This window comes from Panthera pardus, unplaced genomic scaffold (genome assembly GCF_024362965.1).
Source record: "Panthera pardus isolate Hobbes unplaced genomic scaffold, ASM2436296v1 HiC_scaffold_3, whole genome shotgun sequence".
Taxonomy (NCBI): domain Eukaryota; kingdom Metazoa; phylum Chordata; class Mammalia; order Carnivora; family Felidae; genus Panthera; species Panthera pardus.
This window is the reverse complement of record NW_026526876.1, coordinates 36955818-36970694: the sequence shown is the minus strand read 5'-3', so window position 1 is coordinate 36970694 and position 14877 is coordinate 36955818. Positions and strand designations below refer to the sequence as shown.

Here is a 14877-nt window from a genome sequence, read left to right as displayed (position 1 = left end):
CTCCCCTCGAGCGAGAGCCCGCCGACTGGGAGCCTGGCCTTAGCAGGTGTCCTGCTGAGGCTCATCTGCTCCCTGTTTGCACCCTCTTCGAGCTGGCAGAGAGCGCCTTCCCGAGGCTTAGTCCCTGCTCCTGGCATTATGGCCAAAGGCGGATGCGACGAAGCAGGAGTCAGAGTCAGGTGTCTTGGCCCGTCCCTGGGAAGGGAATGCCCGATCTGAGCCCCTCAGGTGATGAAGACGACGCCGTGCGGCAGGTGGAAGACCACGCTTCACACATGTTTCAGAAAGTTGACTTCGAGCAGAAGACTGTCAAACAACATTGTGCCCACCCTCTGCCTGTGAGGAGGCGGAAGAGTAAAGCTAGGGTTTTTGTGAGTAACAGTGAGAGAGGAAGACAGAAGATGTGTTCCCCTTCACAGCAAGGCTTTATTGGAAATGGTGTTCCAGCAACACGCTAAACAAAAGGCAACACCACAAGAAAACATCAGGTGGAAACTGCCCTAACTTTAGTGTTGGAAAATGGACAGTAACATAACTTGTAGGGAGAGGAGCTTAAATTGTCCTGACAGGCAGAGGCTAAGGAGCTCTGGGGAATTTCCCACAAGGCAGCGCGGACAGTAGGGAGAAGCTGGCCTGGGGGACGAAGGGAATGAGAAGGCGTGGGGAGACGGCGTGCTGGGTGCTAGACACATTCATTTATTTAAAACTGGCTTTCAGGGGCGCCCGGGTGGCTCAGTCGGTTGAGCATCCAACTTAAGCTCAGGTCATGATCTCATGGTTTGTGAGTTCAAGCCCTGCATCAGGCTCTGTGCTGACAGCTCAGAGCCTGCTTCAGATGCTGTGTCTCCCTTGCTCTCTGCCCCTCCCCCACTCATATTCTGTCTCTCTCTGTCTCTGTGTGTGTGTGTCTCTCTTTCTCTCAAAAATAAACATTAGAAAAAATTTTTTTAAAAAAGACTGGTTTTCAAAAGCTAATTCCCTGTTCTTCTTAGGATCAACTCAGTCTCACTTGTTATGGCATTTGAGACTCTCCTCGTGGTATTTAGGGAGCCATTTGGGGAAAGTGTCTCCAAAGGCAGTTGCTCTCTTCCTGCCACAACCAGTCTAATCAGCAGGGGAATATCTTGGAGTTAGTTGTAACTAAATCTGCTCAACTGAAAGAATAAGTCCCAATGCTCCCCTCATTTCTTCATAACCTCATTGAACAAGTATTTTTTGGCCCCATTCTGTGCCGGGTACCATGCTGAGTGCTGGGAGTGCAACAGCAAACAAAACCAACAAGGTCCCAGCTCTCACAGAACTTTCCAGCTAGTGACTGGCTCTGAGACAAAGGCAGACTGATACAAGGCAGGGTGATGAACTCATTTCCGGGGAAGCACAGGGCACAGTACTGTGGACCACAGAGCTGGGGCCCCCACACAGAGAGTTTCAAAGAGAGGCTTCTAGAGAGTCTAGAGCAACCCAGGAACTGAGATCTGAAGGCTGCTTAGGAGGGAGCCCCATGACAGGGAGGAGGGCAGGAGAGGCTAAACAGACAGAGGACAGGCTCCAAGATAAGAGAGCCTGTGGCCCATGGGAATAGTGAGACAAAGTCTGTTTTACTAAGGGTCCACTGGATTTAGGGGGTGCACGGCAATGCTGAGCAGTCGATGGGACCAGGTCACGCACGGCCTCGTCCACCTTGTCAAGACGTTGACAAAAGGCATTGGGAAGCCACTTAAAGGCTTCAACAGAGCACCGATATTATCAATGTGCATTAAAATGAGTCTGGCTGCAGAATGAAGACAAGATTGGAGGGGCAAGAACGGAGATACAGAAACCAGTGTGGGGGGGTGTTTCGGTAGTCCTCATGAAAGATGACAGTGACATGACTAGGGTATCGGCAACGGGAATGGAGAGAAGTGCATGGATTCCAGTAACGCTTTGAAAAGAATCTGCAGAACTCAAGGGCTGACTGGAAGAGGGAGGTGAAATTGGAAATGACTCTTGGTTTTCTGGCTTAATTAACTGAGTGCATGGTGCTACCACTCACTGAGATAGAGGACACAGGAAGTAAAGATAGTTTGGGGGTGGGAATGGAGACAGAAGCAGGATGAGAGGTTACATTTAGGATATGTTGAGTTTGAGCAGCTTAATAGATATGCAGTTGGGTATTAGGATCCAACACTTAGATCTGGGCTGGAGCTATTGTTGTGAGTCATTTACGTGGCAGCTAAAGCATGGACATCTATAAGGTTGCTCAGGGAAAGTGCAGTTAAGTCAGGAGAGGGCCAGGACAGAACGCTGGAAACAACCATATGAAAAGGAGGGGTAGAGAAAGATGAGCTTGCAAAGGAGAACGAGAAGAAGCAACCAGAGGTAAGAGGGAAGCCAGGAGAGTGTAATTATCATAGAAACTAAGAGAAGAAAATGCCTCAAGAAGGGTCCATGGTGCCAGGACTGCTGAAAGATCAAGTAAGTTAAGGACTGAGAAGTACCATCCAGTCTGAGCAATTAAGGAGGTTGTAGGCGACCACGGACAAAATGTGTAAGTGGAGTGATAGAAGCAGAAGCCTGAGAAGAGTGGCTTGGAGATGGAATAGAAAGCAAGAACTTGGGGTAGAAAGGGAAGTAAACCCTTTCAGTAAGTTTGACTGTGAATTAGCAGTTGGCATAGGCTAGTAGAAATGGGAAGTTGATGGGGCACCTGGGTGGCTCAGTCGTTTAGGCGTCCGACTTCGGCTCAGGTCATGATCTCGCAGTCTGTGGGTTTGAGCCCCGTGTGGGGCTCTGTGCTGACAACTCAGAACCTGGAGCCTGCTTCGGATTCTGTGTTTCCCCCACTCTATTTCTTCCCCCTCCCCTGCTCACACTCTGCGTCTCTATCTCAAAAATAAATAAATGTTTAAAAAAAAAAGAAAAGGGGCGCCTGGGTGGCTCAGTCGGTTAAGCATCCGACGTCGGCTCAGGTCATGATCTCGCGGTCCGTGAGTTCGAGCCCCGCGTCGGGTTCTGTGCTGACAGCTCGGAGCCTGGAGCCTGTTTCAGATTCTGTGTCTCCCTCTCTCTCTGACCCTCCCCCGTTCATGCTCTGTCTCTCTCTGTCTCAAAAATAAATAAACGTTAAAAAAAAAAAAAAATGGGAAATGGACATGTGGTGGGAACTATTTAATAAGTGTTTTCAGGGGGGCCTGGGTGGCTCAGTCGATTGGGCCTCTGACTCTTGATTTCGGCTTGGGTCATGATCTCATGGTTTGTGAGTTCGGGCCCCACGCTGTCTGTGCTGACAGCGTGGAGCTTGCTTGGAATTCTCTGTCTCCCTCTCTCTCCGCCCCTCCTTCTGCCTCTCTCGCTCTCACTCTCTCTTTCTCTCTCTCAAAAATAAATAAATGAATATTTTTTAAAAAGATAAAGAAAACGGGGCGCCTGGGTGGCTCAGTCGGTTGAGCGGCCGACTTCGGCTCAGGTCACGATCTCACGGTCCGTGAGTTCGAGCCCCGCGTCGGGCTCTGGGCTGATGGCTCAGAGCCTGGAGCCTGCTTCCGATTCTGTGTCTCCCTCTCTCTCTCTGACCCTCCCCCGTCCATGCTCTGTCTCTCTCTGTCTCAAAAATAAATAAATGTTTAAAAAAAAAAAAGATAAAGAAAACTCAGCTTTTAAAAATATTAAAAAATAAGTGTTTTCAACGACAAAAGAAACTTGAACACATTTTGTGCTGATGGAAGGAGCCATTTACAATAGAGGCCGAGGTCAGACTCCACAGAATCTCATCTCTGAGAAATAAAGGAAGTGGAAGAGTTACAACGGCACGTAGCGAGGGATAGTCTTAAACCCAAGCACACGTGGGGAGAGAGTCTTTAAACCAGAGGAGGGATACGTCCTCCACTTCAATGGTAAAGAGGGATGGTTGTCAGTACAGGTTAGTTCCTCTTTGGTGGCTGAAAGTTGACACATCTGACAGGTTCTCTTTCCTTTTTGAAGGTGGAAAAAAGGTCATCTGCTGAAAAGGAGGGGGGAGGCAGAGGTGGAGGTGGGGAGATACTCTATCAAAAAAGAAACAGAAAGATGCCCAGTTATCCTGGAATTTTATTGTGTCACCAACCTGGTTCTTTCTTTCTTTTCGTTTCTTTTCCTAGAATTCAATAGCCAAGGGTGCAAAAAGCAGACAGGTAGCTTCATGGTACCCCAAAGCCAGCTGAACCAGAATACAAAATATTGCCTATAGATTCCTAAATTTTACTTCCATCAAAAGAAAGAAAATATTTTCTGGTGCTTTCAGAAGTACTCCCATAATGTTTAACACCCACTGTGCTTTTGGAAAAGCTCTTCTGTATTCAAGATGCTCCACTCCCAGCCCTGTGACTGACCCTTCTCTTAAACCCTTTCATTCCCTCTCTTACTTGCCCCTCTCTGGAGCCCTTATGTCCTGCCTGTCATTACTGAGGTACTATCAACCTCCCACCTCTTCCTGGAGAAGAATCTAATGTTTAGAGCACCTACTATGTATCAGACGATTATACTCCCACAACAAGAGGGGAGAGATATTATCCCTGCTCTTACAGAAAAGGAAGCGTAAGCTAGGAGAACATAAGGTCACATGGCTACAAAATGACCAAGTGGGGATTAGATCCCAGTCTGTCTGACTCCAAAGCCCATTACTCTATATGCTATAAACTCCTGGGGAGCAAGCAACGCTCTGATCCATCATTACATACCTCATGGGAACTCAAACAGCACTTTGTACATGGAAGATGCGTGGTAAATATTATTGACTTGAACTGTGACCTGATTCCCTGAATATCTTTAGTGCTCTGGCATTTTGGACGTGCCCGACTTTCTCAGAAGAAGCCAATCCACTCTGCTTCGTAAAAGACATGCTCTTTACGATGCAATGGCATTTCCTATACGAGGTTTACATTGTTAACAGGAAGATAACAAAATGAAGGGTTTGCTTTCTTTCTCTAGATGATTTTTTTAATTTAATAATCCCATCAGAGGATAATCCCTGATGGGATAATAATCCCATCATGGACCCAAGAAGGGTCCATGGTGCCAGTACAAGTCAGACTGATAGTGTCGACAAAGAAATCACCCAACATTGTGTCCCATGCAGTCGCTATAAAAGATGAACAGAAACGTGACCAAATTCCAGCTGAAACCATCCTCTTTTCCTGTTTCAGGAGTATAACATGTATGGCTGGTGGGTAGGAGAACTGAACAGCCTCATTGGGATTGTTCCAAAGGAGTATCTCACCACTGCCTTTGAGATGGAAGAAAGATGAAGCCCAGGTATCAGAACTATTGCCAAGGAGTCTGTTGGCCATGCCGTCATTTCTCTGGGAAGAATAAGAATTGCCAGTGAAGTGGCTTTTCTTCATGATTTCATTGACATAGAAATTTCATTTTTCTCTTCTGCAAAAATCTGGAGGTTAATGATCCAAGGTTTCAGGTCCCAGATATCTTCTTTTTTTGCTCCTCTTGTGTGTGGCCAGCATTCTAAAGCTTACCTCACGGCCCAAGACGAATGCCGCAGCTCCAGCTATCATGTCTGTACCCTGCCCAGCAGGAAAGATAAAATGAAAGAAGGGCACAACCGCTTGTTTTAAGGACATTTCACAGATGCCGCACATACCCCTGCTTGCATTCCATTGGCCAGAAGTTGGACAGATAAGACTTATTCTAGGTAGAACCTGTGTCCAGCTTAAAAGTGAAGTGGGGAGAGGATTTGTTAATAAATTAAAAGGGGAGAATGCATATTGGGGAACAACTAGGAATTTCTGCCACAAGACTGGGTCTGGGTTTCTTTACCCCCTGTTCCCAAATCCAGAGCACCATTTCCCCCAAATGCCCACGTATTACAATATGACTGGCCAAGACTAGGACTCCAGTATGAGGATTCCCATGAAACATAATCAAATTAACTTTTAGGTAATAAAGAACATGGCTTGTGTTTTATGAGCAAGAACCACATCATATTTAAAACAGTGGAGTGAGTGCTTGCTTTGGGTGGGGTAGCAGTAGGAGTTGCTTTGGAACCTCGTGGCTTTTGTTTAGACTTAAGATGGCCCTGGAGAGTACCCACCCTAGCATGGTGTCGCGAGCTCCATCTTCCGGCCTAAAATGGGAGCTTGTGTGACAGTGACACACAGACTGTCCTTGGAACCTTCCAGACCAGGGCCACTCTAGTGTGCAGCAGCGGCTGCATGGATTCATTTAGGGAGATACATAAGTATAGATCTTACTCTGCGATGCCCTTGTACAACTGTAAAGCACCAGCTCAGGCCTGTCACTCAAGGTTTCACTGTATGACTTTCCTGTTGAGGACTTCATTTCCTGGCCATGAATGCAGAAGAGTTGGGCTTTCGCTGTCAAATCTAAACAGATTCACTCTACTTTGCTTTGTCATTTAATGACAGTGTCATTTATCTCCTCATTCTCTCTGACTCAACAATTCTACATCTAGAAGTTAATCCTATAGCTACATTTGCACACGCACAAAAGGATATACACATGAGGCACCTGGCTGGCCCAGTCGGTTCAGCATGTGACTCTTGATCTCGGGGTTGTGAGTTCAAGCCTCACATCAGGTGTAGAGATTACTTAAAAATAAAATCTTAAAATACACACACACACACACACACACACACACACACGGTCTGTAATAGCAAACCACCAGAAATGCCCTAAATGTCTGGGAGAGACCTAGCCAAGTAACTCTAGCACATTCATAGAATTAAATACTATGCAACAGTAAAAAAGAAATGGAAGCTGTCTACACTAATGTTGGTAAGGGGGTTTAAAAAAAAAAAAAAAGCAGCAAAGTAGGGTAGACTAATTTGTTCCATTTGTATAAAAAGGGAGTCTCCAGGGGCATCTGGCTGGCTCAGTAGGTACAGCACGCGACTCTTGATCTCAGGGTCATGAGTTTGAGCCCCACGTTGGGTGTGGAGAATACTTTTTATTTATTTTTAATTGTTTTTAATGTTACTGATTTTTTTGAGAGAGACAGAGAGACAGAGCGTGAGCGGGGAAGGGGAAGACAGAGAGGGAGACACAGAATCAGAAGCAGGCTCCAGGCTCTGAGCTGTCAGCACAGAGCCAGACGGAGGGCTCAAACCCACAAACTGGGAGATCGTGACCTAAGCCAAAGTCAGATGCTTAACCGACTGAGCCACCTGGACGCCCCTAGAGATTACTTTTTTTTTTTTCAACGTTTTTTTATTTATTTTTGGGACAGAGAGAGACAGAGCATGAACGGGGGAGGGGCAGAGAGAGAGGGAGACACAGAATCGGAAACAGGCTCCAGGCTCCGAGCCATCAGCCCAGAGCCTGACACGGGGCTCGAACTCACGGACCGCGAGATCGTGACCTGGCTGAAGTCGGACGCTTAACCGACTGCGCCACCCAGGCGCCCCATGAGATTACTTTTTTAAAAGAGGGCAGGGGAAGGGGCACCTGGGTGGCTCAGTTGGTTGAGCATCTGGCTTCAGCTCAGGTCACGATCTTGCGGCTTGTGGGTTTGAGCCCCGCATATCGGGCTCTGTGCTGCCAGCTCAGAGCCTGGAGCCTGCTTCAGATTCTGTCTCCCTCTCTCTCTGCCCTTCCCCCGCTCATGCTCTGTCTGTGTCTCTGTCAAAAATAAATAAACATTAAAAAAATTTTTTTTAAAGGGGGGGCAGGGGGAGTCTCCAATTGCCTCTATGTGTAGAAGATATCTCTGGAAGGACAGAGACAATAACACTGGTTGCCTCCAAAGACAGAGAAAGTGCATGACTGTGGGTAGGAGGGAGACACTTTTTACTCTGTGCCCTTTTATACCCTCTTCATTTTGCATCATAAAAGCAAATTTCTATATTTTTCCTCCTTTAGGACACACATCCTTGTCTCTGCCCTGCCTTTTTGAAGAGACTGCTCATCAGGAGTTCCTATCCGCGCCCCCTCCCCAGCCACCCCGCCAACACCATGGACTCTTCTCTTGACTGTATGGACCCAAGCCTCTGACACCTTGCGGTCACTGCAAACCGCCAGCAAGATGAGTGGGAAGAGGCGGAGTCAGCAGATCTGTTGCTAACCTTGCCTTGTACTTTCTCCCACCTTTATTTTGTTTTCACCCCACCTCTAAACGTGTCCCCACATCCACACCTGCCCTCTCCACAGGCGTGTCACAGAGAAGGTGAGAGAAAAGGAAACCTTTGGAGGAGGACGTTGCTAGTTGCTTCAGCTGATTTGAAAAGCATAAATAAACTTCATATTTGGTTCCTTGCAGTGTGTGACAGTGTCAGATTTCTTTTTGCAGTGGTATCCAAACTGCTGGTTCCAGGCATTCTTGCCACCTCCAAACAAAGGACAAAAAGGATAGCCTGAGAGAAAACAAAAACTCAGGCAGAGAAGGAGACTTGCAGGTATCTTGCTGGGCAGAATCCTCTCTGGAACCCAGGCCTGCCTGCTCTCTGGTTGGCTTCTCACACTTCTTCTGGCTGCATACTTGGTTATTTTTCCTTACGTGCTGACTCTGAAATGAGACAGGGCTAGAAGCAAGTCCTTGGAGTCAGCACGTTGGAGAGTTCCTTTTCGGACCCCGGTGAGCAACCACAGTGCGTCTTGCACCTCAAGCCCCAGATAAGGGGCAAGGAAGTGCTTTGAGGAGGTCTTATGTGTGTACAGCCCAGTTCTTGTCCCTGTTGTCCGTACCTAGCGCTCAGGTTATCTGTGTCTTGAAGAGGCAGCAAAGCAAGGTGGTTGAGAACATGAGAATAAACCCCAGTTCCCCATTTACTACATATGTTCTCTCAAGCAAGTTACTTGACATTTTATGCCTTAAATTCTCCACCTTAGAATCTAGTGGGGACTCTGTTTCAATGGGTCATTAGGAAAATTAAAGAGGCAACACGTGTAACATACTTGGAACAACGCCTGGCATGTAGTAACTGCTCAATAAGGCTTAGCTATCATTTATGCCCAGACTCACTGTGCAAGAAATTTTGGAAAATGTACAACTGAGCAGCTCTAGAAATTTTACCTCTGAAACTGCCTATTCAGAGCAGTCCTGGAATGGCAATAGCCCTCCTCACCTCTGCCACAACCGTATTCTAGCCCTGCAGTAAGACACCCATTTCACATCACCAAGAGAGGGAAACTGGAGAGCTGTCAATGCATCCCAAGTTTCTCAGAACATTTTATGACAGCCATTCATTTCCAGATTGCCTGACCCGGGAGTTAAAAAAAAAAAAAAAGAAGAAGAAGCTTTTTGTGTATGAGAAGATAAAGAGGTAAGAAAAGGGGACAATGGGGTCTGCCAGAAAAAACAAAAAAGAGGGAGATAAAAGGCAATACAGAACTGTTGATAACGTGCCCTCTGCTTTACACAGGGCGCTAAAGGAGACTGAACCACTAGGTGGCAGCAGATGAGCAGATGAACCAAAAACAACCAATTGCCTCCCGTTTCAGGAAGCTTTGCACCAATCCCAACCTACAGGTAAGCACAATGGGCATTGTTCTGAAGTGTTCACCGGAGGAAGCAAATAGAAACCCCTCTATGCCCCCAGAGTGTTCCCTCCCTTAAAGAACCCCCAGGGACCCAACGCTAGAAGGCTGGTGGCTAAGAGGAGAGAGCACCATTGTGCCACTGCTGTGTGAATGAGACACCAGAAAAGGGAAAACCAGAAGAGGAAGAGCAGGTTTCTGGGGCAGGGTCAGAAGAGGGATGAAAAAGGAGAAAGGTCAAGGTAACTTCACTCTCTGCACAGTTCAGCAACCTCTCAGTATCATGGTCATTGGCTTCCAGCATTTAAAACAAAATCCCCCTTAGTGCAATAGTTTCTTCTATGCCTGGAGGCCGGAGGAAATAACCACATGCCATACTGTGCAGGTCTTTGGCACCCCTGTCAACTGCAAGAACAAAACTCTCAGACTCTGATCCTTCTAGCTGTAAAACTCAGCAGAAAGAGAAATTAGATTGGCCCTCAAAGATATGAACAAATGGACTAATCAAGAATTTGGTCCATAGCCATCTGGCGATCTCTGACATGGTTACAGGAAAAGACAGAGGAAGTCAGATGGGTTGATAAGACTATCTACAGCCTGAAGGACATTCTCTTTTAGGAGAAAGTTCTAAAGGAGACTTTTTGGAAGCAGTAGATTCCTACAGTCTGTCTGAAGCTAAGCCACACCTACCAAAACTGCTCCCACTCAATTTGACAGCCACTATTTTAACCAACAGCCTCAGAAAGCAACTGGCTAATCAGATTACCACTTCTCTGACTCCGCTAACCAAAGCCCCACCTTACTATCTGGATAACTGGGGCATTAGACCGCATATCTAACCACATTATATGTAGGATGGCTTCTTGATGGCCACTGATTGCTCTGGCCCGGGAAATAGGAGAGGGAGGCTTTTTCCCTTTCCTGATTTTATGTAAAGGAAGGAAAAGAAGAACAGAAAGATCCTTAATTTAAAAAAAAAAAAATTTTAATGTTTTTATTTATTTTTGAGACAGAGAGAGACAGAGCATGAGCAGGGGAGGGGCAGAGAGAGAGGGAGACACAGAATCTGAAGAAGGCTCCAGGCTCTGAGCTGTCAGCATAGAGCCCAATGCAGGGCTTGAACCATGAACTGTGAGATCATGACCCGAGCCACCCAGGCGCCCCAAGATCCTGAATTTAAGAAGCAAATGTATATCTGCCTTTTACAGGTAAATAAGTAATAACTTACCGAGAATGCCTAACATCCGAGAACAACTAACTTAGTGACATCCACTGGATAATCTGACCCGGGGCTGCTACCATTTGGCCCGCATTGTCCAAGCTGATATCTGAGAATCCTAAATGCTCTGAAAGCAGCCTTTCAGCTACATTTCACTAAAAGTACTTTCTCCTAGTGTGTTTTCTCTGTCATCCATATAGCAAAATAGCACAGACACTGTTTTGCACCAGCTCAATGTTAAATTTTCTCATATGGTTGTCTCTCTTAGAAAATCTGTATTTAACTCAAAACCCACTGCACCTGTTCCTCTGGCGAATACAAAATGGGAAAGAGAAGGGAATTCCTCTTGCTGCTCATTTCCTAAATTCAGACAGTCTGATTCCTTTTAAAGTGACAGCAAGGGCAAAAGTTGGACCTGACGAGACACGCCCCCTCCCATTGGAGACAGATACTTGATCTCAACATAGCCTGTGAGGAACTGCCTAGATTTCAAGTTAGCGTTCACTTCTTTTTTTAGCTTGCTCAGTTGCACCGCCTCATTTGCCATCAGTCTCTGCAAGTGGCAAAGCTGAGGATCTGAAAGGTGTTGACTTGGACAAAAATCACACAGAATCTGCCCGGGAAAGAGCAAATACAATGAACAACCCCGGAAATTCTCAGTCTGCTGCTCTGCTTGTTGAATCACCCGAGCTGGGCTGCAGTTAGACACCTCCAGCGACACATTTTCAAATTCTACGTTTCGTGCCAGTCACTTGCATCACAATGAAGCAGTGGTTCCGTGCAAAGAGCAAGATCACGCATGTGCAGGGGGGAAGGGGTGAGGGTACATTCCTGCCTTTAAAAACCAGTCTGAGAAAGATGGAGTTGAAGAGAAGAAAGAAAAAAAAAGAAAGAAAGAAACCAAAGTATGTTTTGTTTTGTTTTGTTTTCATATAAGAACAAAACTCTCAGATGACAAGTTCAGAGGTGCTTTAATCTTTGGCCAAAGAGAAGCCCTCCCCACAGGTCTCCCCACCAGGAGTGGCTCTGGAAGGATAAATCTTACATGGCATTGATTTGCTAATTCCTGGAGCACCAGCAAAATCTGTGGAGCTGATTTAGAAAAAGCAGCCGTCTACACAGAGGATTATCCCTGCGACACAGCCCAGTGACTCAGACTCATTTTCTAGTTTGTGGATTACCATAGTCCCTTGCTCCTTCCCCTTCCCTCCCGCCCAGCCATTTCATTTCCCTTTAGAATTTAGAGATTGGTTAAGGAGTTTGAAATTTAGCAACTCAAAAGAGATTTTTCTTCTTCAAGGGATTTGAAGTGTTCTCCCTATTTCCCTATCAAAAACTGTTCAGAAAACAGGTTGTTTTGGTGGGAGGTTTTTGTTGTTATTAGTGTGAATCGATCGTTCTTTTGCAACTCTATAGGATTCAATTAGCAATACATTTTCAGATGTAGCCCACTTCGTACAAAAATCTTTTATAAATGTAATGCCTCCCCCCCCCCAAAAAAAACTATCGTATTAGAGGAAACTGAACTAGAATTAACAAGGTGACCATATAACTTATTTCCCAGAGATTGTTTTGAGACAAAAGGGGGAGTTATTGATAATTGATCATTGTGGCCAAGACCACAGGTATAAACCAGGATGAGAGGTCCCCCTAAAAATCAGGCAAAATGGGGCATCCAGTCACTTGGGGAGTGAGTGGACGGTAGACAGATTATCTGGCTCTCCGGATACGACACTCGGGAAATTCCTTCTAATGAAGTCCTCCCCTGCCAGCCCAGTTCCTAGACAAACTCTGCCAACTAGGCTTCTTTTCCTGATGCCTAGGCTGTTCCGAGAGGCCCGCTATCTCTGGCATCAGGCTGCTCGTGGGGCTGGCCGGCTGTTGGCCGCTGTGTGTGTTCAGTTCCGTCACGGGGCCCCATCGCGGCCAGCCACCCCTCCACCTGGCAAGGCGCCACGGAGGGAAGCACGTCTGTAGCCCTGGGCAACAGTGCGCTGCTCCCTTGCCTCCTGTGATGGGAGCGAGTTCCAAGAGGCTTCTAGTGCTGGTCCTCAAAGAGGGCATCTGGCTCTACTGTAGACGCTCTTAACCTGATGGTGAGCAGCTGGCCCTCTTTTATCCCCTCATCAGATCAGAGAACAGAAAACATGCTACAGACACTTCCCTCTTACCTGCGGTCAGACACTCCGGCCTTACTCTGCCTTGAATCTCCCACCCCCCCTCCCCCCAGGCGGCACAAGCACACCACCCGCCCGCCCGTACTGGATGCCTCCCATGGGTCGGCACCCCCGCCGGGCCTGTCACTGACATACCCCACCTCTGGGAAAGCACCTGCCATCTGGAGATTTTAGATCATTTCTTCGACATCGCTAGGGCAGTGCGGGGGCGGGGCAGAACTTGGAGCTTTACTACTTCTTCTGTTAGTGGGGGATTCCTAACCTGGCACTATTGACACTTGGGGGCAGGTGATTTCATGTTGTTGGGGACGCTGTAGGATGTTCAGCAGCATCCCTTTCCTCCACCTACTAGACGCTGGTAGTACTCCTCCCCACTCACCCCCTCTTCCCCGGTCTGACACCCAAAACGGTCTCCAGACAGCGCCAAATGTTCCCTGGGAACAAAATACCCCGTGGTTGAAAACCATGGTCTTGGGACATTGGTGTGCGTAGGGCCAAGCACAGAGAAACTGTCCTGCCTTCTAGAAGTGTGTGCTTTAGCCACTGGATTATAGTGATAGAAGCTTACTGCTAGGTTGGGAAGACCTAGGGTAAAAATGCCATGAATTCCTCAGGGTCTAAGAACTAGCAGGCCAACCCCGATGCTCCATGGAGATCTGCTTGCCTGCACTGCTGCAGATTCCACTACAAAAATGTTTGCAAAAATGGGGGTATAGCTCAGGGGGAGAGCATTTGACTGCAAAAATGTTTGCAAATGAATGGGCCTGTAATTGCTAATTCAGAGAGCTGCGTGCCAGTGTCTCACATCTTGAGCTCTGCGGTTGTGATCCTTGTTTCCCTTTCCTGTGGCAGAAATCTACAAGGGGAGCCCTGATCAGAACTCTTGATCAGGACTGAGCGAGATGCCGTGTACGACCTCAGAGCAAGAAACCAAGTTCACTGAAACACAGCACGAGGGCAGGTGCAGCCCATAGGGGGTGCTGGTTTCCTGTGCTTTGTACTGGGTAGGCCTGGGCGGTCCTCAGGCAGAAGTGGCAAGTGTCAGGGCACCTGTCATCTCCCAGCTGCAATTACCCTTCCTGGTCTTTCACGTTAGTTTTTAAGGGAAGTTTTCTCGTGCAAAATAACTCCTAGGAGCTCTGTCAAGAACTAAAAATAAATAAATAAATAAAACACAACCAAAACCTACTGCTCTCTCCGGAGGCCAAGACAGGATGAGGGGTCTACTGCCTTTGTTGTTTTTGCCCGCACGGGCCAGACAGCAAGGCCATCGCTGGCCCTGGTGCCAGCCAGAGCCCTGTCAATGCTGCCTCCCCTGGGCTCCGAATCCAAGGCACCTGGAAGGGTTATTAGCAGGATTGGAACTCATCCCTCTGCTGGGACTGGATCATAATTACAGTAATTTTCTAACAGAGCTGGGCAGTAGGACTGTTTAATCAGCATTCAACTCCCTTGTGCTCCCAGCCCTCATCACTCAAGGAGAGGAGTGGGATGGCTCTTAAAGAGACAGTGCCCGCCTTTCAGCACTTTGAACAGATGTGCCCTAATTGGTAGAATATATCTAAGTCTCGTAGCTTATAGCAGGCAACCTGCATTGCCTCCAACAAACTGCCCTGGGCTCTCACTATTCGGGGCCTTCTGCTCAAGGGACTTGGGTCAGGCTGCCGGTGGGGCTGGCCTCCCCTACCAGCTTAGCCACCAGGGGAAGTCCATACACAGGGCTAGAGCACTTACGGAAGGATCTAAACTAGCTGGCCCCTTGGAAACGGATGGTCTGAAGGAAAAGGTGCTTGACGGAAGGAGGGATGCAAGAGCCATAGATTAAGAAATTTCGGCAGGGGGTTTCCCATAATCCAAAGATTACAGAAGCGTCTCATGTTCCTGCACTTCTGGGGGAGAAAAAAAAAAAACCTTAAAAGACTTTCAGGTAGTCTCTTAATTCTCACACTCTGGCTTTCCCATGTCTCTCTACTTACTACTCCTGCCCCTTTTACTGCTGTGTAAATGCTCCCTTTTCTC

At 47.3% G+C, this 14877-nt stretch overlaps 1 protein-coding gene across 2 annotated transcripts in view; it reads left to right on the top strand.

The window, feature by feature from the left end:
• Positions 1–8244, top strand: part of SKAP1 (src kinase associated phosphoprotein 1) — a 277807-nt gene extending 269563 nt beyond the window's left edge. The window contains exons 12-13 of one of the 2 annotated variants that reach the window (XM_053892328.1): positions 5160–5268; positions 7849–7961. In XM_053892328.1, the coding sequence (XP_053748303.1) occupies positions 5160–5261 (102 nt within the window). In that variant the 3' untranslated portion in view covers positions 5262–5268; positions 7849–7961. Of the gene's footprint in view, positions 1–5159; positions 5269–7848 lie in introns of both variants that reach the window. The other variant, XM_053892330.1, reaches the window with a different exon arrangement.
• Positions 8245–14877: the final 6633 nt, after the last annotated feature.